The sequence below is a fragment of the Triticum urartu genome, chromosome 6A (genome assembly GCF_056163025.1).
Source record: "Triticum urartu cultivar PI428250 chromosome 6A, HENAU_Tu73, whole genome shotgun sequence".
Taxonomy (NCBI): Eukaryota; Viridiplantae; Streptophyta; class Magnoliopsida; order Poales; family Poaceae; genus Triticum; species Triticum urartu.
This window is the reverse complement of record NC_141878.1, coordinates 42,420,474-42,447,419: the sequence shown is the minus strand read 5'-3', so window position 1 is coordinate 42,447,419 and position 26,946 is coordinate 42,420,474. Positions and strand designations below refer to the sequence as shown.

Here is a 26,946-nt window from a genome sequence, read left to right as displayed (position 1 = left end):
ATGCAAGAGCTAATCTAGCAATGAGAGATGAAAGGACAAAGTTGCTAACCTTTGTGATCATTTGAATGGATGGGGGGCTGCAAATCTTGACAAATTTTGGGCAAAATTGGTGATGAACTCGAGTGGAAGAAGGGAAGAACAGAGGAGAGGGAGAGGGGAAAGGGGAGAACAGAGTGCGGGTGGACGAAGGGTTTACATAGGATGACCTTTAGTACCGGTTTGTGGCACGAACAGGTACTAAAGGTGCTGGAGGGTCCCCACTCTGACAACATCCTGCCACCACTTTCATTAGTACCGGTTCGTGGCACGAACCGGTGCTAAAGGTTCGCCACGAACCGGTACTAAAGAGCTCCTCCCGCCTAGCCGTTGGAACCGGCACTAATGGACACATTAGTGCCGGTTCTGTTACAAACCGGGACTAATGTGTCGCACATTTGACCCTTTTTCTACTAGTGCTAAGCTGTCGTTTTTCTTAAAGTTTGGGGTTGTGATGCTTATGTGAAAAAGCTTCAACCTGATAAGCTCGGACCCAAATCGGAGAAATGTGTCTTCATAAGATACCCAAAGGAAACTGTTGGGTACACATTCTATCATAGATCCGAAGGCAAGATATTCATTGCTAAGAATGGATTCTTTCTAGAGAAGGAGTTTCTCTCGAAAGAAGTGAGTGGGAGGAAAATAGAACTTAATGAGGTAGTTGTACCTTATCTCGAATTTGAAAGTAGTTCATCACAGAAATCAGTTCCAGTGATGCCTACACCAAATAGTGAGGAAGCTAATGATGATGATCATGAAACTTTAGATCAAATTACTACCGAACCTCGTAGGTCAAACATAATACGTTCCGCACCAGAGTGGTACGGTAATCCTGTTCTGGACGTCATGTTACTAGACTATGACGAACCTATGAACTATGAGGAAGCGATGATGAGCACAGATTCCGCAAAATGGCTTGAGGCCATGAAATCTGAGATGGGGTCCATGTATGAGAACAAAGTATGGACTTTGGTGGACTTGCCCGATGATCGGCAAGCCATTGAGAATAAATGGATCTTCAAGAGGAAGACGGACACTGATAGTAGTGTTACTATCTACAAAGCTAGACTTGTCCAAAAAGTTTTTTCACAAGTTCAAGGTGTTGACTACGATGAGATTTTCTCACTCGTATCGATGCTTAAAGTATGTCCGAATCATGTTAGCAATTGCCGCATTTTATGAAATCTGGCAAATGGATGTAAAAACTGCATTCTTTAATGGATTTCTTAAAGAAGAGTTGTAGATGATGCAACAAGAAGGTTTTTTCGATCCTAAAGGTGCTAACAAAGTGTGCAAGCTCCAGCGATCCATCTATGGACTGGTGCAAGTAGCTCGGAGTTGGAATATACATTTTGATGAGTTGATCAAAGCAAGATGCTTGATAAGTTTTTTCAATGGCAAAGTGAACAAAGGTATATGTGATATACATGTTATTGATGTGTACTTTACTAGTGTTCATAGTAACCCCGGGGTATTTGATACCGGTTCAGTTGCTAAGATTAGTAACTCAAAACAGGAGTTGCAAAATGAATAGAGACTAGTTAAGGGCGAGGCGACGGTGTGTGTTGGAAGTGATTCCAAGGTTGATAAGATCACCATCGCACACACCCTCTACCTTCGAGATTAGTGTTAGACCAAAATAATGTTATTTGGTGTTTGCGTTAAGCATGAATATGATTGGATCATGTTTATTGCAATACGGTTATTCATTTAAGTCAAATAATAATTGTTGTTCTGTTTACATGAATAAAACCTTTGGGTGTGTGAGAAACTTTTGAAAATATCACTGTTTGCAACCAGTTTTGACTTTTTTCACGAGCTCCTTGAATGTTCAAACGCCCTGAAATTTTGCATGAACATCACGCATTTGAACATCTTAGATAACCAAAAAGTTAAAATTTTCTGCTATTTTTACTTTATTTATTTTATTACTATTCACCTCATGTCCAGGCTCCGTATTGAATTATCTCAAGCTTTTGTCCAGAGAAAAACGTGTTGGCTTCATCGCTTGCACTGGGCCAGTGTTAAAATATCCCGCAGTTCACTAGGCCGCCGCTGTGCCCCTTTGCCAGTGGCTAGGCCGTTGGAAGACGATGACCTCCTCTCGGAGATCCTCCTCCGCCTCCCCCCGCAGCCTTCCTCACTCCCCCGCGCATTCGCTGTCTGCAAGCGCTAGCTCCTCCTCGTCTCCGACCCCGGCTTCGTCCACCGCTTCCGCCGCCACCACCGCCATAGTCCTCCCCTCATCGGTTGCTTCACCCACGACCCGAAAGGCATCTCCTACACACCTGCCATGGATGCCCCCGATCGTATCCCCGTCGTGCGCTTCTCCTTGGAGCTCGACAGCAGCCACTACTGCTATCTCATCGGCTGCTGCCATGGCCTCGTGCTCATCTCCCACAGATGGAAGAGGCAAGTCATTGTGTGGGATCCCATCACCGGCGACCAGCACCGCATTGCCATTCCCCATTGGTTCAAGGTGATTGCAAACCCGATCTAGGGGGCGGTGCTTCGTGCAGCCGACGAGGACCACCACTTCCAGGTGGTCTTGTTAGAGGCCGATGATCAACATACACGAGCCATTGTCTGCGTTTACTCCTCAGAGACTGGCTTATGGGGTAATATCATCAATACATCGATTCCTTCCAAGGAATATAGGAATCTTTATTCCTATTACACCATGTCTTTGTTGGGCATGACGGCTGTGCTGGTCGGAAATTCCCTTTACTGGCGTCTTGCTGTGGGTTCCTATATTATTCTCGAGTATGATTTGGAGAGGCAAAGCCTAGTTGTGATTCAAGTGCCTGTGGATATATCTGAAGCGAAGACCGACTTCATGCTTATGCGGGCTCAGGGTGGCAGGCTGGGTTTACTCTCTGTGTCAGGCTTTACTGCCAAATTCTGGAAGAGGAAAACTGATTATGATGGTATTGCATCATGGGGGATGGGAAGAACTGTTGAATTGGATAAGCTACTTTCCCTGAATTCAGAGAAGGAGAGAAGGAGGCCCCTTACGATAATAGGGTTTGCAGAGGAAAATAATGTGGTGATCCTGTTGGCGGCTGATGGTGTCTTCACGGTCCAGCTTGAGTCATTGCAATTCAGGAAACTTGACGTACCCAGCGACAGGGTTCATCATCACCCATTTGAAAGCGTCTATGCTAGAGGTACAACTAATTTGATATTTGATATCTCTTCAACATATAGTGATCTTGTGCTGTAGTGTTCTGGCCCAATTTTTCCTTTGCTGCTTGATCACTTCAACATATACCAATGGCGTTCTTTATGAAGGAAATATGCCCTAGAGGCAATAATAAAGTTATTATTTATTTCCTTATATCATGATAAATGTTTATTATTCATGCTAGAATAGTATTATCCGGAAACATAATACATGTGTGAATACATAGACAAACAGAGTGTCACTAGTATGCCTCTACTTTGACTAGCTCGTTAATCAAAGATGGTTATGTTTCCTAAACCATGGAAAAAGAGTTGTTATTTGATTAACGGGATCACATCATTAGGTGTATGATCTGATTGACATGACCCATTCCATTAGCTTAGCACCCGATCGTTTAGTATGTTGCTATTGCTTTCTTCATGACTTATACATGTTCCTATGACTATGAGATTATGCAACTCCCGTTTGCCGGAGGAACACTTTGTGTGCTACCAAACGTCACAACGTAACTGGGTGATTATAAAGGTGCTCTACAGGTGTCTCCAAAGGTACATGTTGGGTTGGCATATTTCGAGATTAGGATTTGTCACTCCGATTGTCGGAGAGGTATCTCTAGGCCCTCTCGGTAATGCACATCACATAAGCCTTGCAAGCATTGCAACTAATGAGTTAGTTGTGAGATGATGTATTACGGAACGAGTAAAGAGACTTGCCGCTAACAATATTGAACTAGGTATTGAGATACCGACGATCGAATCTCGGGCAAGTAACATACCGATGACAAAGGGAACAACGTATGTTGTTATGCGCTCTGACCGATAAAGATCTTCGTAGAATATGTAGGAACCAATATGAGCATCCAGGTTCCGCTATTGGTTATTGACCGGAGACGTCTCTCGGTCATGCCTACATTGTTCTCGAACCATAGGGTCCGCACGCTTAACGTTACGATGACAGTTTCATTATGAGTTTATGTATTTTGATGTACCGAAGGTTGCTTGGAGTCCCGGATGTGATCATGGACATGACGAGAAGTCTCGAAATGGTCGAGACATAAAGATCGATATATTGGAAGCCTATATTTGGATATCGGAATCGTTCCGGGTGAAATCGGGATTTTACGGAGTACCGAGGGGTTACCGGAACCCCCCCGGGGGTTATTGGGCCTACATGGGCCCTAAGGGAGAAGAGGAAAGGAGGAAAGAGGTGGCCGCGCGCCCCTCCCCTCCCTAGTCCGAATAGGACAAGGAGAGGGGGCGGCGCCCCCCCCTTTCCTTTCCCTCTTCCTCCTCTTTCCCCCCTTCCCCTTCTCCAACTAGGAAAGAAGGGAGTCCTACTCCCGGTGGGAGTAGGACTCCGCCTTGGCGCGCCCTCCTTGGCCGGCCGCCCCCTCCCCTTGGCTCCTTTATATACGGGGGCAGGGGGCACCCTAGAACACACAAGTTGATCTTCGTGATCGTTCCTTAGCCGTGTGCGGTGCCCCCCTCCACCATATTCCACCTCAGTCATATTGTAGCGGTGCTTAGGCGAAGCCCTGCGACGGTTGAACATCAAGATCGTCACCACGCCGTCGTGCTGACGGAACTCCTCCCCGAAGCTTTGCTGGATCAGAGCCCGGGGAGCGTCATCGAGCTGAACGTGTGCCAAGAACTCGGAGGTGCCGGAGTAACGGTGCTTGGATCGGTTGGACCGGGAATACATACGACTACTTCCTCTACGTTGCGTCAACGCTTCCGCTTCGGTCTACGAGGGTACGTAGACAACACTCTCCCCTCTCGTTGCTATGCATCACCATGATCTTGCGTGTGCGTAGGAAATTTTTTGAAATTACTACGTTCCCCAATAGTGGCATCCGAGCGTAGGTTTTATGGTTTGATGTTATATGCACGAGTAGAACACAAGTGAGTTGTGGGTGATATAAGTCATACTGGTTACCAGCATGTCATACTTTGGTTCGGCGGTATTGTTGGATGAAGCGGCCCGGACCAACATTACGCGTACGCTTACACGAGACTGGTTCTACCGCCGTGCTTTGCACACAGGTGGCTGGCGGGTGTCAGTTTCTCCAACTTTAGTTGAACCGAGTGTGGCTACGCCCGGTCCTTGCGAAGGTTAAAACAGGACCAACTTGACAAACTATCGTTGTGGTTTTGATGCGTAGGTAAGATTGGTTCTTGCTTAAGCCCGTAGCAGCCACGTAAAACTTGCAACAAACAAAGTAGAGGATGTCTAACTTGTTTTTGCAGGGCATGTTGTGATGTGATATGGTCAAGGCATGATGCTAAATTTTATTGTATGAGATGATCATGTTTTGTAACCGAGTTATCGGCAACTGGCAGGAGCCATATGGTTGTCGCTTTATTGTATGCAATGCAATCGCCCTGTAATGCTTTACTTTATCACTAAGCGGTAGCGATAGTCGTAGAAGCATAAGATTGGCGAGACGACAACGATGCTATGATGGAGATCAAGGTGTCACGCCAGTGACAATGGTGATCATGACGATGCTTCGGAGATGGAGATCACAAGCACAAGATGATGATGGCCATATCATATCACTTATATTGATTGCATGTGATGTTTATCTTTTATGCATCTTATCTTGCTTTGATTGATGGTAGCATTATAAGATGATCTCTCACTAAATTCCAAGATAAAAGTGTTCTCCCTGAGTATGCACCGTTGCCAAAGTTCGTCGTGCCCAGACACCACGTGATGATCGGGTGTGATAAGCTCTACATCCATCTACAATGGGTGCAAGCCAGTTTTGCACACGCAGAATACTCAGGTTAAACTTGACGAGCCTAGCATATGCAGATATGGCCTTTGAACACTGAGACCGAAAGGTCGAGCATGAATCATATAGTAGATATGATCAACATAACGATGTTCACCATTGAAAACTACTCCATTTCATGTGATGATCGGTTATTGTTTAGTTGATTTGGATCACGTGATCACTTAGAAGATTAGAGGGATGTCTTTCTAAGTGGGAGTTCTTAAGTAATATGATTAATTTAACTTTAATTTATCATGAACTTAGTCCTGGTAGTATTAGTATATCTATGTTGTAGATCAATAGCTCGCATTGTTGCTTTCATATGTTTATTTTGATATGTTCCTAGAGAAAATTGTGTTGAAAGATGTTAGTAGCAATGATGCGGATTGGATCCGTGATCTGAGGTTTATCCTCATTGCTGCACAGAAGAATTATGTCATTGATGCACCGCTAGGTGACAGACCTATAGCAGGAGCAGATGCAGACGTTATGAACGTTTGGCTAGCTCAATATGATGACTACTTGATAGTTTAGTGCACCATGCTTAACGGCTTAGAATCGGGACTTCAAAGACGTTTTGAACGTCATGGACCATATGAGATGTTCCAGGAGTTGAAGTTAATATTTCAAGAAAATACCCGAGTTGAGAGATATGAAGTCTCCAACAAGTTCTATAGCTAAAAGATGGAGGAGAATCGCTCAACTAGTGAGCATGTGCTCAGATTGTCTGGGTACTACAATCGCTTGAATCAAGTGGGAGTTAATCTTCCAGATAAAATAGTGATTGACAGAATTCTCTAGTCACCATCACCAAGTTAGTAGAACTTCGTGATGAACTATAATATGCAAGGGATAACGGAAATGATTCCCAAGCTCTTCGTGATGCTAAAATCGACGAAGGTAGAAATCAAGAAAAACATCAAGTGTTGATGGTAGACAAGACCACTAGTTTCAAGAAAAGGGAAGAAGGGGAACTTCAAGAAGAACGGCAAGCAAGTTGCTGCTCAAGTGAAGAAGCCGAAGTCTGGTCCTAAGCCTGAGACTAAGTGCTTCTACTGCAAAGGAACTGGTCACTGGAAGCAGAACTGCCCCAAGTATTTGGTGGATAAGAAGGATGGCAAAGTGAACAAAAGTATATTTGATATACATGTTATTGATGTGTACTTTACTAGTTCTTATAGCAACCCCTCAGTATTTGATACTGGTTCAGTTGCTAAGAGAGTAACTCGAAACAGGTGTTGCAGAATAAACAGAGACTAGTTAAGGGTGAAGTGACGATGTGTGTTGGAAGTAGTTCCAAGATTGATATGATCATCATCGCACACTCCCCTATACTTTCGGGATTAGTGTTGAACCTAAATAAGTGTTATTTGGTTTTTGCGTTGAGCATGAATATGATTTGATCATGTTTATTGCAATACGGTTATTCATTAAAGTCAGAGAATAATTGTTGTTCTGTTTACATGAATAAAACCTTCGATGGTCATACACCCAATGAAACAAGTTCGTTGGATCTCGATCGTAGTGATACACATATTCATAATATTGAAACCAAATGATGCAAAGTTAATAATGATAGTGCAACTTATTTGTGGCACTACCGTTTAGGTCATATTGGTGTAAAGCGCATGAAGAAACTCCATGCTGATGGGCTTTTGGAATCACTTGATTATGAATCACTTGATGCTTGCGAACCATGCCTTATGGGCAAGATGACTAAAACGCCGTTCTCCGGAACAATGAAGCAAGCAACAGATTTGTTGGAAATCATACATACTGATGTATGTGGTCCACTGAATATTAAGGCTTGCAGCAGGTATCATTATTTTCTGACCTTCACAGATGATTTGAGCAGATATGGGTATATCTACTTGATGAAACATAAGTCTGAAACATTTGAAAAAGTTCAAAGAATTTCAGAGTGAAGTGGAAAATCATCGTGACAAGAAAATAAAGTTTCTACGATCTGATCACGGAGACAAATATTTGAGTTACGAGTTTGGTCTTCAATTAAAACAAATGTGGAATAGTTTCACAAACTCATGCCACCTGGAACACCACAGCACAATGGTGCATCCGAACGTCATAACCGTACTTTATTGGATATAGTACAATCTATGATGTCTCTTATCGATCTACCACTATCGTTTTTGGGGTTATGCATTAAAGACAGCTGCATTCACGTTAAAAAGGGCACCATCTAAGTCCGTTTGAGACCACACAATCTGAACTGTGGTTTGGCAAGAAACCAAAGTTGTCGTTTCTTAAAGTTTGAGGTTGTGATGCTTATATGAAAAAGTTTCATCCTGATAAACTCAAACCCAAATCGGAGAAATATGTCTTCATAGGATACCCAAAGGAGACTATCGGGTACACCTTCTATCACAGATCCGAAGGCAAGACATTCGTTGCTAAGAATGGATCCTTTCTAGAGAAGGAGTTTCTCTCGAAAGAAGTGAGTGGGAGGAAAGTAGAAACTTGGTAAGGTAATTGTACCTTCTCCCTTATTGGAAAGTAGTTCATCACAGAAATCTGTTCCTGTGACTACTACACCAATTAGTGAGGAAGCTAATGATGATGATCATGTAACTTCAGATCAAGTTACTACCGAACCTCGTAGGTAAACCAGAATAAGATCCGCACCAGAGTGGTACGGTAATCCTGTTCTGGAGGTCATGTTACTTGACCATGACGAACCTACGAACTATGAGGAAGCGATGATGAGCCCAAATTCCGCGAAATAGCTTGAGGCCATGAAATCTGAGATGAGATCCATGTATGAGAACAAAGTATGGACTTTGATTGACTTGCCCGATGATCGGCAAGCCATTGAGATTAAATGGATCTTCAAAAGGAAGACGGACGCTGATAGTAGTGTTACTATCTACAAAACTAGACTTGTCGAAAAAGGTTTTTGACAAAGCTCAAGGTGTTGACTATGATGAGATTTTCTCACTCGTATCGATGCTTAAAGTCTGTCCGAATCATGTTAGCAATTGCCGCATTTTATGAAATCTGGCAAATGGATAACAAAACTGCAATCCTTAAAGAAGAGTTGTATAGGATGCAATCAGAAGGTTTTGTCAATCCTAAAGGTGCTAACAAAATATGTAAGCTCCAGTGATCCATCTATGAACTGGTGCAAGCATCTCGGAGTTGGAATATACGCTTTGATAAGTTGATCAAAGCATATAGTTTTATACAGACTTGCGGTGAAGCCTGTATTTACAAGAAAGTGAGTAGGAGCACCACAACATTTCTGATAAGTATATGTAAATGACATATTGTTGATCGGAAATAATGTAGAATTATTCTGCAAAGCATAAAGGAGTATTTGAAAGGAGTTTTTTTCGAAGAAGGACCTCGGTGAAGCTGCTTACATATTGAGCATCAAAATCTATAGAGATATATCAAGACGCTTGATAAGTTTTTTTTTCAATGAGTACATACCTTGACAAGATTTTGAAGTAGTTCAAAATAGAATAGTTAAAGAAAGAGTTCTTGCCTGTGTTACAAGGTGTGAAATTGAGTAAGACTCAAAGTCCGACCACGGCAGAAGATAAAAAGAGAATGAAAGTCATTCCCTATGCCTCAGCCATAGATTCTATAAAGTATGCCATGCTGTGTACCAGATCTATTGTATACCCTACACTGTGTTAAGCGAGGGAGTACAATAGTGATCTAGGAAGTAGATCACTGGACAGTGGTCAAAATTATCCTTTGTGAAATAAGGATATGTTTCTCGATTATGGACGTGACAAAAAGGTTCGTCGTAAAGAGTTACGTCGATGCAAGCTTTGACACCGATCTGGATGACTCTAAGTCTCGATCCAGATACATATTGAAAAGTGGGAGCAATTAGCTAGAGTAGCTCCTTGCAGAGCATTGTTGACATAGAATTTTGCAAAATACTTACGGATCTGAATGTGATAGACCCGTTGACTAAAATTATCTCACAAGCAAAACAAGATCACACCTTAGTACTCTTTGGGTGTTAATCACATAGCGATGTGAACTAGATTACTTACTCTAGTAAACCCTTTGGGTGTTGATCACATATCGATGTGAACTATGGGTGTTAATCACATGGTGATGTGAACTATTGCTGTTAAATCACAGGGCGATCTGAACTAGATTATTGACTCAGGTGCAAGTGGGAGACTGAAGGAAATATGCCCTAGAGGCAATAATAAAGTTATTATTTATTTCCTTATATCATGATAAATGTTTATTATTCATGCTAGAATAGTATTATCCGGAAACATAATACATGTGTGAATACATAGACAAACAGAGTGTCACTAGTATGCCTCTACTTTGACTAGCTCGTTAATCAAAGATGGTTATGTTTCCTAAACCATGGACAAAGAGTTGTTATTTGATTAACGGGATCACATCATTAGGTGTATGATCTGATTGACATGACCCATTCCATTAGCTTAGCACCCGATCGTTTAGTATGTTGCTATTGCTTTCTTCATGACTTATACATGTTCCTATGACTATGAGATTATGCAACTCCCGTTTGCCGAAGGAACACTTTGTGTGCTACCAAACGTCACAACGTAACTGGGTGATTATAAAGGTGCTCTACAGGTGTCTCCAAAGGTACATGTTGGGTTGGCATATTACGAGATTAGGATTTGTCACTCCGATTGTCGGAGAGGTATCTCTGGGCCCTCTCGGTAATGCACATCACATAAGCCTTGCAAGCATTGCAACTAATGAGTTAGTTGTGGGATGATGTATTACGGAACGAGTAAAGAGACTTGCCGGTAACGAGATTGAACTAGGTATTGAGATACCGACGATCGAATCTCAGGAAAGTAACATACCGATGACAAAGGGAACAACGTATGTTGTTATGCGGTCTGACCGATAAAGATCTTCGTAGAATCTGTAGGAACCAATATGAGCATCCAGGTTCCGCTATTGGTTATTGACCGGAGACGTGTCTCGGTCATGTCTACATTGTTCTCGAACCGTAGGGTCCGCACGCTTAACGTTACGATGACAGTTTCATTATGAGTTTTATGTATTTTGATGTACCGAAGGTTGTTCGGAGTCCCGGATGTGATCATGGACATGACGAGGAGTCTCGAAATGGTCGAGACATAAAGATCGATATATTGGAAGCCTATATTTGGATATCGGAATCGTTCCGGATGAAATCGGGATTTTACCGGAGTACCGAGGGTTTACTGGAACCCCCCCTCCCCCGGGGGTTATTGGGCCTACATGGGCCCTAAGGGAGAAGAGGAAAGGAGGCAAGAGGTGGCGCCGCGCCCCTCCCCTCCCTAGTCCGAATAGGACAAGGAGAGGGGGGCGGCGCCCCCCCCCCCTTCCTTTCCCTCTTCCTCCTCTTTCCCCCTTCTCCTTCTCCAACTAGGAAAGAAGGGAATCCTACTCCCGGTGGGAGTAGGACTCCCCCTTGGCGCGCCCTCCTTGGCCGGCCGCCCCCTCCCCTTGGCTCCTTTATATACGGGGGCAGGGGGCACCCTAAAACACACAAGTTGATCTTCGTGATCGTCCTTAGCCGTGTGCGGTGCCCCCCTCCACCATATTCCACCTCAGTCATATTGTAGCGGTGCTTAGGCGAAGCCCTGCGACGGTTGAACATCAAGATCGTCACCACGCTGTCGTGCTGACGGAACTCCTCCCCGAAGTTTTGCTGGATCGGAGCCCGGGGAGCGTCATCGAGCTGAACGTGTGCAAAGAACTCGGAGGTGCCGGAGTAACGGTGCTTGGATCGGTTGGACCGGGAAGACGTACGACTACTTTCTCTACGTTGCGTCAACGCTTCCGCTTCGGTCTACGAGGGTACGTAGACAACACTCTCCCTTCTCGTTGCTATGCATCACCATGATCTTGTGTGTGCGTAGGAAATTTTTTGAAATTACTACGTTCCCCAACACTTTAGTGTTCTTTCCCCATGTTGGTGTGGTGTTTATGTAATTCTTATGGTCTGGGGAAAAAACTCCTTGCGGTGTCTCGTTTAGCTTAGTTTTTGTCAAAAATTCTGCTTCTGTATCCAAGATTGACAAATTCTTTGTATAATAGTTGTACTAAATTTCATTGTTGCCTGCCTATTGTCACATGCAGAACTGTATAATATAGTGCTAGTGCATAGCTGCAGCGCAGTTTTTTTCCTCTCAAGATAGATATATAACAATGAAATTTAGCTGTAGGCTGTAGCTGTAGCTGTAGCTATGTGTCATGTGTCTAATTACTTCAATTTTGCCACCATAGGCAGTAAATACTTCATACTGAACACATGAGCATGGTGACAATCCTTATAAAAAAACCGCTTTCGTCATGAATTTCAATCTTTATTTTTACTAATATATTATCATCAGAAGTACTCGTCAAAATTACATATTTTTTGGACTGCACAATGTAAAAAAAAGGTGTATATTTGGACCGAGAAAGCATTACGCGTTTGGTTCGCGACTTCTACACTGTCTCCTGATTACACCGGCTGACGATTGTGTTACAGGCGTTTGTTTGGATTCGGTTAATTTCAGATACCATGTAATCGCAAATCATTCTTCACTAAACTGAAAACACCCGGTACAGCCCGGTATGGAATAATACCACCACTCTTCCAAATCGTTTTCTTCACCGCGGGGAACAGGCAGTAGCGCCGGCCGCCGGTGATCTCCCTCCACCATGAACAGCACCGCCGGCGACCCCCCTGCGCCATGAGCAGCAGCGCCGCCGTATCAATTCGCCGCCTCCTTGAGCAGCAACGCTGCCGATGTCCCTTCATCGCCACCGCCATGAGCAGCGCCGCTGATGTCCCTTTGCCGCCACCGTCGTGAGCTGCGCCGCCGATCTCCCTTCCCCGCCGTGAGCAGTAGCGCCGCTGTGAGCAGCCGGTGATCTCGTTTCGCATCGCAAGCCATCCCCGCAGCCGTCCCTCGAGCATCTTCTACCGGACCGGCCGGTGGCGGCGGTGCCACTGTTTCCTCTTCCCTTGTGAGAACCAAACGCATCACGTATTCGCTTATCTTTGATTAAATACAATGTATTCTCATTACAATACTGAATACGTTACCGCTGCTCGAACCAAACGCGTCGTAAGTAATATGATGGTTTATGATCCCTTGCTTGAGGCTTCTATGCCATGAATTTTATTGATTCAATTATTTGGTGACTAGCTAGCTCGGGCATTGTAAAAATTAAACCCCTACGAGGTGGAAACACATGAGTAAAATGATTATTCTGCTCTTGTCCTCCATGAGCCCTCATACGTCCGTCGTAATAAAGAATGTTTCAAATGATTGAGTAAGTTAGGTTGTTCAGCATTTGCTTGTGTAGGGGCCTAGGAGGTGTCTAAAGTTCTGAACCGTTGGTCTGTTGGTCTCTATTGAGAGAAGATGGAGAAAATACTGGAGAATGTGCTAATAGTACTTCCTCCGTTCCTAAATATAAGACCTTTTAAAGATTTCAATATGGACTACATATGGAGCAAAATGAGTGAATCTACACTCTAATATGTCTATATATATCCGTATGTAGTGTGTATTAAGATCTCTAAAGGGACTTATATTTAGAAACGGAGGGAGTAGAAGTTAAAAGTGTGCCACTACACCATGAATTACCTACTAATAACATATGTTTCTATTGCTGTTTTCTTCGCAGTAATGCCGAGATGATTCAACTTGGTGTTTTTATTCAATTTCCTTATGACGAAGCTAATGTTTAGCTTCAATGTCTTTCCTATGGGTGAATAGTACAAAATGGTTTGACTAATGACATTGATTGATCCACAGGTACCTAGAATGGTCTTCTGGTTGCTGAGATGCGGAAACTAGCTTCTGCGATGTGGGTTTTTCATTTTGTATCCTTCACGCGGGGATCAACCCTCTACGCTGCATGCACTAGTCAACTGGGAAGTGGAAAAACGTAGGATTAATCGTCCAGTGCCAACTTCCCTCTGTTATCTAACGTCTAGACACAATTAGCCGAGTGGCATGATGAAGGCACAGACTTCCTTTGGTTAATTGGTATTTGTGGTACATTTGTCTTATGCTTTCCGAGCAAGCTTGCCTGCCTGCCTGATGATCATTGCGTGTTGTATTTGGCCGGGAGATTTGACATTGTATTTTTGCTTATGTCCATTTTTGTGTGTCTATTGAATTTTATCTGATTTTGGCTAATGAATGTTGATTTACACCTGCCTGCCTGCCTGCCTGGTGCTATTTGTTACTGCATAACAAGCGTTTCAACCAGCAATGCTTTATCATGCATGTTTGGAATGTTGATGTATTGATACACTGACCGAAAACTATATAAAGGAAAGATAGCACTAGTAGAAAAAGGGTCAAACGTGAAGAACATTAGTGCCGGTTTGTAAAAAAACTGGCACTAATGTGATCAATAGTACCGGTTCGTGGCGGCGATCAATAGTACCGGTTCGTAATGAACCTTTAGTACCGGTTCGTGCCACGAACCGGTACTAGAGGGATGGTGGCAGGCTGGCGTCAGGCCAGGGCCCCACGAGCCCCTTTAGTGACGGTTTGTGACACAAACCGGCACTAAATGTCTAACCTATAGTACCGGTTTGTGTCACCAACCGGCACTAAAGAGTCTTAACCTATAGTGACGGTTTGTGACACAAACCGGCACTATATGGCAATTTTCAAACTCTACCCCCCTCCCCCTGTGTATCGCCATTTCAGTTTTGAAAAAATCAAAAGAAAATGATAAAAACTTCAAAAAATAAAATCCTTCGAGAGGTAGTTATATTACTACATCTACTAGTTAGGAAATTTTGAAAACTTAGATTTGGACATGTTTTGCAAAAAGTGTAGGGAAAATGTAAAACGGCTATAACTTTTGCATACGATGTCGGAAAAGCGTATAATATATCAAAAAATTCAGCACAAAAATCCGCATCCGATGAAGACTGCCTACGGCCTGTTTGCAATTTTTTAGAATCCTCAAATTCCAAAAGGAAAAAAAGGTATGGTCAAATTTCAGTTTTTTTAAAAAAATTGGTTAAATCTGGTCAAACTACTTATTCAAGAAGTATTAATGTTACTACATAATTATTCAGGAATATTAGTGTTACTAAATAATTATTTCAATTTTTTGAATTTTGGTCAAATCTGGTCAAACTATGGTCAAACTGTGGTCAAACTTATTCAAGAAATATTAGTGTTACTAAATAATTACTGTTTTTTAGAATAATAGTTTCAAACTCAAACGGTGAAATGTGTGACCTAATGCTCAAACTAAACTGCTGAGGGTTAATAGGATTGACAGCTTACATTTGTCAGGAAAACAACAAGTGCAGACTTGGAATGTAGGGGGAATAGAACTCCGAAGTTAAGCGTGCTCAGGCTGGGGGAGTGAGAGGATGGGTGACTGGCCGGGAAGTTAGGCGATTTGAAATGAGTTATCCACACTTGAGCAGTTAAGAGAGGTGATTAGAGACTGAATCATCAAATAATTCAGAAAAATTAAAAATCAAAAAAAAATTTCAAAATTTTCAAAAAAAACCTCAGTTAAGAGAGGTGATTAGAGATTAAATCATCAAATAATTCAGAAAAATTAAAAATCGAAAAAAAAAATCAAAAAAATTTCCAAAATTAAAAAAAAAAGTTAAAAAAACCTTTAGTACCGGTTGGTAACACCAACACCAACCCGTACTAAAGGTCCCCCATACCAGGGCGCCAGCTCACGCCACGTGGTGGCACTTTAGCGCCGGTTCGTGCCGAACCGGTACTAAGGGGGAGGCCTTTAGTGCCCACCCTTTAGTGCCGGTTCCATAACCGGCACTAAAGGCCCTTACGAACCGATTTTAAAGCTCTGTTTTCTACTAATGTAGGAAACTTGGACACAATTATGGCGAGTTTTACTCTACTCCATGGGGACCAACTAGCTAGGCCCTCCTCTTCCTTACAGAGTAGTTTTAAGCACTTCGATTTCCTCTCTAGATTACCCAGAGAGTAGTTATAAGCACTTTGATTAATGTTGTCATTATTCATGTCGATAAACTTTTTGTATGTGTTACAGTACAACAAAGATGCAAAGTCACCACTGCTTGGCACACACTGTAGATTGACATTGTTTGTTACTCTAGAACTTTTTCTCTGCCATGTTTATTATTCCCTTTATATTCGATGAGAAGCCAGACGGTACCTTAATACTGAGCAGGCATTCAAAGAAGATTTCCTTCTCTTCTTTGGTAAGAGCGTAGCTTGCATGACCCTGATGTATGCCGTCTTTTCCGTGCATACGTTGCTGGTCCTCCCGTGCCTCCGGTGTATCTTTTGTCTTCCCATACACGCCCAAGAAGCCAAGCAGGGTCACATAAAGATTCTTCGTCACGTGCATCACGTCGATTGCGGAGCCGACCTCGAGGTATTTCCAATAGGGTAGGTCCCAAAATATAGATTTCTTCTTCCACATGGGTGCGTGTCCGTCAGCGTCATTCGGAACAGGTTGTCCACCAGGACCCTTTCCAAAGACCACCTTCAAATCCTTGACCATATCATGTACATCAGCACCAGTACGGTGGCGAGGCTTCGTCCGGTGATCCGCCTCACCTTTGAAATGCTTGCCTTTCTTTCTTACGGGATGCCTGCTCGGAAGAAATCGACGATGTCCCAGGTACACATTCTTATTAGCCAAATATATACTGTCGGTATCATCCAAACAGTGCGTGCATGCGCGGTATCCCTTGTTTGTCTGTCCTGAAAGGTTACTGAGAGCAGGCCAATCATTGATGGTCACGAACAGCAACGCCTTTAGGTCAAATTCTTCCCCCATGTGCTCATCCCACGCACGTACACCTGTTCCATTCCATAGTTGTAAGAGTTCTTCAACTAATGGCCTTAGGTACACATCAATGTCGTTGCCGGGTTGCTTAGGGCCTTGGATGAGCACTGGCATCATAATGAACTTCCGCTTCATGCACAACCAAGGAGGAAGGTTATACAAACATAGAGTCACAGGCCAGGTGCTATGATTGCTGCTCTGCTCCCCAAAAGGATTAATGCCATCTGCGCTTAGACCAAACCATATGCTCCTTGCGTCATCTGCAAACTCCTTCCCGTACTTTCTTTCGATTTTTCTCCACTGCGACCCGTCAGCGGGTACTCTCAACTTTCCGTTTTTCTTACGGTCTTCTCTGTGCCATCGCATCGCCTTGGCATGCTCTTTGTTTTGGAACAAATGTTTCAACCGTGGTATTATAGGAGCATACCACATCACCTTGGCAGGAATCTTCTTCCTGGGGCGCCGCCCTCGACATCACCAGGGTCATCGCGGTAGATCTTATAGCGCAATGCACCACATGCCGGGCAAGCGTTCAAATCCTCGTACTCACCGCGGTAGAGGATGCAATCATTAGGGCATGCATGTATCTTCTGCACCTCTAACCCTAGAGGGCAGACAGCCTTCTTTGCTTCGTACGTACTCTCGGGCAACTCGTTGTCCTTTGGAAGCATATCCTTTATCATTACCAGCAACTTTCCAAATCCCTTGTCAGATACACCATTCTCTGCCTTCCATTGCAGCAATTCCAGTGTGGTGCCCAGCTTTTTCTTGTCACCTACGCAATTCGGGTACAACAATTTTTTGTGATCCTCTAACATGCGCTGCAACTTCTTCTTCTCCAAATCACTTGCGCAGTTTCTCTTTGCATCGGCAATGGCCCGACCTAGATCATCAACGGGCTCATCTGATGCCTCTTCTTCAGCTTCTTCCCGCATTGTCGGCTCAGCTTCTTTCCGCATTACCGGCTCAGCTTCTTCCCCCATTGTTGTATCATCGTATTCAGGGAACCCATGGCCAGGATAGCTGTCGTCGTCCTCTTCTTCTTCATTGTCTTGCATCATAACCCCTCTTTCTCCGTGCTTGGTCCAAACATTATAATGGGGCATGAAACCGGACTTAAACAGGTGGACGTGAATGGTTCTTGACATAGAGTAATTGTGACAATTCTTACAGCGAGCACATGGACAAGGCATAAAACCATCCGCCCGCTTGTTTGCCTCAGCCGCAAGCAGAAAAGTATGCACGCCCTCAACGAACTGGGGAGAGCATCGGTCATCGTACATCCATTGCCGGCTCATCTTCATTACACAACACCGAATAGACCAAATTAATACAAGTTCATACAATTAATACAAGTTCATACATAAAGTTCATACAACACTTAAATGCAACAAACAAATAACTCTCTAGCTAAAGCATTTAAATGCAACAACAAATACGATCAAGATCGCAACTAAGGTAACAATGGATCCAACAGCATAATGATACCAAGCCTCACTATCGATGGCATATTTTCTAATCTTTCTAATCTTCAAGCGCATTTTCTCCATCTTGATCTTGTGATCATCGACGACATCGGCAACATGCAACTCCAATTCCATCTTCTCCCCCTCAATTCTTTTCAATTTTTCTTTCAAGTACTCGTTTTCTCTTTCAACTAAATTTAACCTCTCGGCAATAGGGTCGGTTGGAATTTCCGGTTCACATACCTCCTAGAAAAAATTTCTATGTCAACTTGATGGGCATAATTTGTCATAAACACGAAATGCAATTAGTTTTAAAAGAGAATATACATACCACATCCGAATCATAACAAGGACTAGGGCCGACGGGGACGGATATCAAAACCATGGCACTATATGTATAACAAACAACGTACGGGTAAGATAATTATACGAGTAACTATATATCCAAATCACACAAACATCAATTTTTATATAAAATTTCATGAACAAGAGGCTCACCACAAGGTGGTGCCGGCGACGGGACGGTGCGGACGATCGACGGTGGCTACGATGGAGATTTAGAAGGCACTAAGTAAACCACACCTGCATATGCAAACTAAGTGTTATTTTTGACCTCAAATTGCATATAAATCAAATACTAGCACATATATATATATATATATATATATATATATCCTCCCAAATTACTAAACTCACAAATTAATCACTATATAAACCAATGCAAGAGCTAATCTAGCAATGAGAGATGAAAGGACAAAGTTGCTAACCTTTGTGATCATTTGAATGGATGAGGGCCTTCAAATCTTGACAAATTTTGGGCAAATTTTGTGATGAACTCGAGAGGAAGAAGGGAAGAACGGAGGAGAGGGAGAGGGGAAAGGGGAAAGAACAAAGTGCTGGTGGACGAAGGGTTTATATAGGACGACCTTTAGTACCGGTTCGTGGTACCGGTTCGTGGTACGAACCGGTACTAAAGGGGCTGGAGGGGCCCCAGTCTGACAACATTCTGCCACCACTCTCATTAGTACCGGTTCGTGGCACGAACCGGTGCTAAAAGTTCGCCACGAACCGGTACTAATGAAAGCGGCCCGGCTAGCCGTTGGAACCGGCACTAATGTATACATTAGTGCCGGCTCAAATACAAACCGGCACTAATGTGCTTCACGTTTGACCCTTTTTCTACTAGTGTCCAAAGCTGCTAATTACAGGTCTTGTGCAGTAAAGCGTAATACGGTACAAATTAACAACTAGCAGAGTGAGAACTGAAGAGTTACACTACCCTGCAGGTGTCGACCTTAGTTTAGGAATTAGGAGACAAAGATCCTGTCCATCCAAGCAAGATCCTCCATTCTAGTCTAGTAGTACTAAAAACGGAAGTCTTCATTATCTATCAGCAGTACCAAACTACTAAAATTGAGCTCTAAAAATTGAAGCAAAATATTAGAAAGCGAATGAGTGTTTTTTCTTCATGAATGAAAATCTTGCCACGTAAAGCCACACTGCATATGCTAAACACTCCACTCAAAGAAAGGAAAGGAAACCCTAAGATGGCGGAAAATATCACCATTGCAGTTGACGGCACTTGAACTCTGATTTATGGATGAATGATCTGCAACATATCGATGGAATCTTCTATAGTTTCAAGCTGAAAATACATATATATCAGGAAAAAAAATTGAAAGTTTTCCGGAACCACAAAGGTTACAACAAGTTTTTTTTGAGATAAAGGTTAAAACAAGTGGGAACTTAGAATTGAAAAAAAAATTAAAATTAAAAGGTAAAATCGTGTGTGCCCTGAGCGTGCCGGGCCTCTTTGTTGGTCCATAGGGATGTGTGTTCCTGGGCTTTCTTCTTCCAGTGGGCTTAATTAATTTGAGTCCCTCTCGTGTTGGCCGTGTAGAATTAGGTCATCCCCGGTGTCTATGTAAACGTTGTGACGGTTTGAAAAAAAAGCTTCGCGAGATTGCCTAAAAAAAAAAAAGTCATCCCCAGCGTGGCGGCTGCTTCACCATCCCATCTGGTCTGCCGCATGAGCTGTGAGGAGCCCGAGATGTTGCCGGCGGCGGTGGCGGCGGGGCCGCTGGACGACGACAACCTGCTCTCCGAGATCCTCCTCCGCCTCCCCCCGCTCCCGTCCTCCCTCCCCCGCGCCTCCTTCGTCTGCAAGCGATGGCGCAGCCTCGCCTCCGACCCAGCCTTCTCCCGCCGCTTCCGCCTCCACCACCGCCGCAACCCTCCACTCCTCGGCTGCTTCCACAAAGGTGCCGAAGGCATATCATTTGAGCCTGCTCTCGAGGCCCCCGATCGCGTTCCGCCCGGGCGCCTCTCCTTGCAGTCCGACCGCGGCGACCTCTGGTTCCTCGGGTGCCGCCATGGCCTCGTATTAATCTTCGACAAGACATGGCTGCAGTTCATGGTGTGGGATCCCGTCACAGGCCACAAGCACTACGTAGCCGACCCGCCGGGGTTGGATGTGACCAAGTACATGATCAACGGGGCGGTGTTCCGCTCATCTGCAGGGGACGTCCACTTCCAGGTTGTCTTGTTAGCGATACAAGACGGACAAGCGGTCGCCCGCGTTTACTCATCAGAGACCAGGTTGTGGGGCAATCTCATCACAGCACCCGTTACATCCGAATCCGGCGACTTATTTGTCACCTATGTTACTATGGAGCCCGCTGTGCTGGTTGGGCATGCTCTTTATTGGATACTTTCTGGAACTTCGTCGCATATCCTCGAGTTTGATTTGGAGAGGGAGAGCCTGGCCGTGATACGGATGCCAGTGTATTTTTCTAGTGTCATGTGGCCCAAACTCATGCAGGCAAATGATGGTAAGCTGGGTATACTCTATGTGTCAGGCTTCATTGCCCAGTTATGGAAGAGGAACACTGACTTGCATGGTGTTGCGTCATGGGGGATTGGAACAACTATTGAACTGGACAAGCTACTTTCTCTGGATCCAAGGGATGTTGTACTTATACAAGGGTTTGCTGAAGACTCTCATTTGGTGCTCCTGAAGACCACTACCAGCCTCTTCACGCTCAAGCTTGAGCAATTGCAGTTCAAAAAACTTTTCGACACCAAAATACTTCCTTGCTGCTATCCATTTGAAAGTGTCTATGCTGCAGGTAATATCATGCCTTTGCACTGCCGGTATTACAAAACCAAGTTACTTTTTGATAATTGGTTGACGGAATGCCTCTCACTTCCTTTCATGTTAAACTAACAATTTTAAGTAGTGTCATATCAATTATTCTTTTGCTGCTTGATATGATCTCTTCAATACATACCGGTTTTGTTCTGTAGTGTTCTGTCCCAATGGTTGTGTGGCGGTGTTTATGTAATTCTTATGATCTGGAAAAAAATTAGCCTGTGATATCCAGTTTAGCTGATACCACCAGTTTTGTTTCTGTGGCCAAGTTGAAAATTTTCTTTATGTAACAACTGACATATGCAGTACGGAACTGTATAACGCATTGATGCAGTACAGTTTTTCTCAAGGTGAGAGACATGAACAGTTATGTTTCTGTACCCAGGCGACTCTATGGCATCATTCTGCTGTATTGTAAATAAATATGATGCCAAGTTGTTCTTAATATTCACATATTTTTATTAACATTACCATTGGACACTGTGGTTCAAGTGATCAAGTCAGAGCTAGGAAAGTTTTTCACGAGTTTAGTGTAGCGGTGAAGTAATTTTTTAGAAGATGAGATACACAACAGTTGGAGACAACTTCATTAAAAACTAGCTTGAAGTAACTTAAATATCAAATAGATGTATCCTATATATGCATAGTTAGAAGCTTAAAGCGAGCTATTTCTTTTATTCAACATTGTTATCTCTGCTTATTGTGATAATAATCTTAAGTCCATAACAATGAGTTGGTTTAAAAATTATAAGACAATTCTTCATTTTGTCAATTTTTATGATGATCCTGCTGAAATGGCGAGTCCATTTTTTCCGTTAAATAAATAAGTTGAATTTCATTTTGCATCTTTAGGCTATACATTTGTTTATACCTTAATAGCCATGATCACTTGTTTTACTGAGATTAGATGCACTAAAAAACTTGAAGATGTGAATGTGATAACAATAGAAGTTGAAGCCGTGGCACTACAAATTGACTTTCTTCTACTCTTTCTGTTACTTTTCTTTGCTTATATTGCTATGTTTTTCCAATAATGCTGAGATGATTCAACTTTGGAGTTTTTCATAGGTATGATTTCCACAATGGTTAAGCTGATAGTTAATGTTTGAATCATAAAAAATGTCAGATTGTATAACTTCATCTTTTCCATGAACGGACAGTACAGACTAGTTTGATTCATGGTATTGATTGCTACACAGGTACCTAGAATTGTATCCTGGTTTGCTGAGATGCGGGAATGGCCCTTTTGCTGAAGGTTCTTTGGCTTCACCTGAAGATCAGCCATCTACACAGCGTGTGCACTGGTCATCTGGGAAGTAGACCTGTAAGAGGAGTTAATCATTTGGTTTGCCAACTCCCCTTTATTATCGAATTTCTGGACACAATTAGCCAACTGGGATGATGAAGATACATTGGCTTGCTTCGGTTAATTAGCACTTGCCTTGTGGTTCATTTGCCATTTGCTTTCCTGGAAACACGTTGAAGCAAGCTCGCCTGCTTAATGATCTTTGCTTACATTTTCTGTCTTCTTACTGTTTCTGTTTTATTGTGCTTCGTGCTCTCTTCCCCCTGCAATAAACACTTAAATGGTAATACAGTTGATTTACATGGTTGGAAGTAGTAATAATAAGTGCTGCTTCCCTTCATGATCAGAGCAAATTCAGTATATATAATACATTAAGTTTGATTTTACCGGGTGTCTTGAAAACGCAAGAAATGGTGTTCTAGATAGCTAGAATAGAAATAAGAAAAATGCAGTTCGTTCAGTCTTCCTATCCTATCAGTTGAGATTCAGATTTGCATTTGATGATTCAGGTGCCAGCCTTAGTTTAGCATTTAATTGAAACATATAGTATTTCCCATGCATGGAATGGAAGCTTCCATCGGTAATTATCAAATTTACTCGAGCTCATGCCAGTGTGCCATGACATTTGTCTGGACCTTTAATTTGTATGCTTGTCAACATGCCAACCATCTTGTAACGGGAACTCCAGAGCTTTGCGGTCCTATCAACGTGCGCCACCTTTAGCCCCTAGACATCCAGGCCATGGTCAGTGACCGTGACCGTGACCGGCAGTAACCCGAGCTTGAGCCCAGTGATCATGGCATTCAAGATTCAACTCTCCTCCCTCCCTGCCTTGTTAAATCACCCGAGGGCACCTCATAACCTCGTCTTCGGCGACAGGAACCGTGAGCCTTGCCCGATTCTCTGTGCCGGTATAGAGCGAATGAGAGGAGCTTGGCAAGCAGTGGCCACGAATTCAACTAAGCCGGCCATACCCGTCCGCAGGGAGAGAAGTGGTTGTCAATGATCGTGCCTCCCCGCCATCCGTGCACTCGTGCATGAGTTGTGGGAGGTCGCCGCGGGGGCGTCTCTAGTCACCAGTGTTGTGCGTCGCCGCCGGAGCTCCCCTGCTTCCCTCCCATGTTCTGTCCTGCGCAGGCGTGTGGTGGAGGACGAGCCACGTCCAAATGGTCAAGCCAGCCTAGTTGTGGATCTGGCCTAGTCCAGCGACCCAGGGACACCACCTGGCCCAGTTTGCTGGCGCTTCCGGTCCATTAATGAGAGACAACGGATAATTTTGCTCTGGCACACTGGATTCCTCTACCAGAGCGATCGTTTAATTTTATTTTAGTCAAAGCGGTGTGATCAACCATTTCAATTTTTCACTTAATGTCCCTTGACCCTCCGCCATGAGTGTTCAAGGCCATTGACAAAATTCATAGAGCATTCCTTTGGAAAGGCACTGATGTGTTAAAAGTCAGCCACTGCTTGGTGAGTTGGAAGCAAGTTTGTCTTCTGAAAGAGAGCGGGAGGAATCTCAAAAAAGAAAAAAGAGGGGAGGACTACACATTCTGCACCAGAAGATCATGGACTCTGCGCTTTCGTGGTGGTGGGCTTGGAAGCATTATTAGAGAAAAGCTTACTAGTGGCGCTGGTTTTTTACATACCAGTAGCGCGGGCACCCGCGCTACTGCTAGGACGCTACAGCTATTATTTAACAATAGCGCGTTTCTAAACAAGCGCTACAGCTAAAATACTCATTAGTAGCGCCGATTTCTCCACCAACGCTACTACTATCATCATGTAGTAGTAGCGCCTTATTTTCTCCCCACGCTACAACTAGGCAAATAGAAATAAAAAATAAAAAAAGCAATCAGGTGCAATATTTATGGAAATCAAGACAAGTCCAGTGCAAATAAACTAAGTTCACAGAACCATCTCACAAACATTAACGACAGTACCACATTTAATATAACCACACAATCTCACAAACTCATATAGTAGTCAACAATGCATGGATAGATCATAGTTGATAAGTCTACTAGGTAGTCATACTAGCATATATATGGTTCAACAGCCACACTCATGCATATGAAGTTCTAGATGATGTCGATAACGACCATCATCTTCAAGCCTGGACGGTGGGTGTTCCTGATAGTAATTAGGATTGCCTGCCCAACATGAAGATTCTTGCCGACGAGGAAGCTCTTCCACCCAACCGAGTTGAAGTGTGTGTGACCGTCCGTGTCCACGTCGTACGCACAAGTGGTGACGGAGCCCCTTGCGGTAAGGCGTATTCCAGCAGAGCCATCTTCATCAGGCTTGATACCACAACTCTCAGATAGGCTCTTTGGCAATTTCTGAATAAGAAAAACATATCAATTAATAAGTAGCTTCACACATTCTACACTAAGTATAACAATAAAGCATATAATATTCACTAAGCACATAAGATTCACTAAGCATATAAGATTCACTAAGCATATATATCATCGGACTCTACACTAAGTATAACAATAAAGCATAAAAGATTCACTAAGCATATAAGATTGACTAAGCACATATATCATCGGACTCTACACTAAGTATAACAATAAAGCATATAAGATTCACTAAGCATATATATCATCGGACTTTACACTAAGTATAACAATAAAGCATATAAGATTCACTAAGCATATAAGATTCACTAAGCATATATATCATCGGACTCTACACTAAGTATAACAATAAAGCATAAAAGATTCACTAAGCATATAAGATTGACTAAGCATATATATCATCGGACTCTACACTAAGTATAACAATAAAGCATATAAGATTCACTAAGCATATATATCATCGGACTCTACACTAAGTATAACAATAAAGCATATAAGATTCACTAAGCATATATATCATCGGACTCTACACTAAGTATAACAATAAAGCATAAAAGATTCACTAAGCATATAAGATTGACTAAGCATATATATCATCGGACTCTACACTAAGTATAACAATAAAGCATATAAGATTCACTAAGCATATATATCATCGGACTCTACACTAAGTATAACAATAAAGCATATAAGATTCACTAAGCATATAAGATTCACTAAGCATATATATCATCGGACTCTACACTAAGTATAATAATAAAGCATATAAGATTCACTAAGCATATATATCATCGGACTCTAAACTAAGTATAAAAATAAAGCATATGATCAAATTACTCTAAAAACTATAGTAAATGCAACATACCATGATATGCCGATCAACTATGGTACTTGTTAGGCGGGTCACGAATGGCACCCCGACGAAGTCAGCACGTGGCGGAATGATGTCCCATAGGTTGCACACCTCCTCCTCGCTCAACTTCATTCTTTGAGCTACGATGGCATCACCGAGTGGGTCGTCATCATCCTCATCATCCTCATAATCTCCTGCTTTGTTGACATAAATCACGGCCAACTTGGGTCTTTCAGCTCTGAAGGAGAAGCTGATCAACTCACCACCGGTGATATGCATGTGGTCGATGAAACGGACCCATCCATCTCCTCCCACCCGCGTCATCTTTCGTCCTTTCTCGATCTTCATAGTGTAGGGGGGCCCAGGAGCCTCAAAGGTCACAGAGTCTCCAGTCAGATTGTTGAATTCTGACCTCACATTGCATGGGATGATCTGTGTACAAAAAGCAAAATGATATATACACGATGCATTAATGCCAATAACACTAAAAAAATAGTAGTTACTAGTTTCATATAATTTATTACCGCCGCATGAAGAAAACTAGACTCGAAGTAGATGCCAAACAGCGTGCCAGTTGCAAGGCTACTGGCGCACCTTGACTTGCACCGTCGACATGGTGGTGGTGGTGGTGGCGCCATTTCCCTAAAGCAATATGATTAAAGGATTAACGATCCAAAAAGTAAACATAAAGTTTTCATAGCTAGAGTTCACATGGCAAGCAAAATAACAACTAAAAAGTAAACATAAAGTTCAGTCCAGGGGAACACTTTATCTATTCCCACATCCAAAAGTTGGACCAGGTTAGAATCTTCCAGAACACAATAAGTAAACATCCATTCCACCTTTGGCATCAGATGCACAATAATTAAAACTATAAAAGGCAAACACCCCCCTTTTCGATCAGATACAACTCTCTGTCTATCTGTGTTTTCTTTTTCTGAAATTTTCCAAAAATGGGCTCACTAACAGCACCATAAGAACTTAGCAATTTGAGAGTCACCACATACAGATACTCTCTTCAAC

The 26,946-nt window shown here is 43.0% G+C and overlaps 2 protein-coding genes and 1 pseudogene across 2 annotated transcripts; 2 read left to right on the top strand and 1 right to left on the bottom strand.

Moving 5' to 3' along the window:
• The first annotated feature begins 1,978 nt into the window (after window positions 1-1,978).
• LOC147963729 (F-box/kelch-repeat protein At3g23880-like) lies at window positions 1,979-3,259 on the top strand (annotated as a pseudogene).
• A 17,023-nt stretch (window positions 3,260-20,282) lies between these two features.
• Window positions 20,283-22,724, top strand: LOC147963728 (uncharacterized). The gene is made up of 3 exons (XM_087529676.1): window positions 20,283-21,393; window positions 22,538-22,603; window positions 22,660-22,724. Exons 1-3 carry the CDS (start codon window positions 20,283-20,285, stop codon window positions 22,722-22,724), a joined length of 1,242 nt encoding a protein of 413 aa, XP_087385802.1.
• Window positions 22,725-24,788: 2,064 nt separating this feature from the next.
• On the bottom strand, window positions 24,789-26,565 carry LOC147963727 (uncharacterized). Its single transcript, XM_087531299.1, has 3 exons — window positions 26,448-26,565; window positions 25,936-26,355; window positions 24,789-25,049 (listed from the first exon to the last, which is right to left on the bottom strand). The coding sequence occupies exons 1-3, from the start codon at window positions 26,559-26,561 to the stop codon at window positions 24,789-24,791; spliced, it is 795 nt and encodes a 264-aa protein (XP_087387425.1). The 5' UTR covers window positions 26,562-26,565.
• Between the last annotated feature and the right edge of the window lie 381 nt (window positions 26,566-26,946).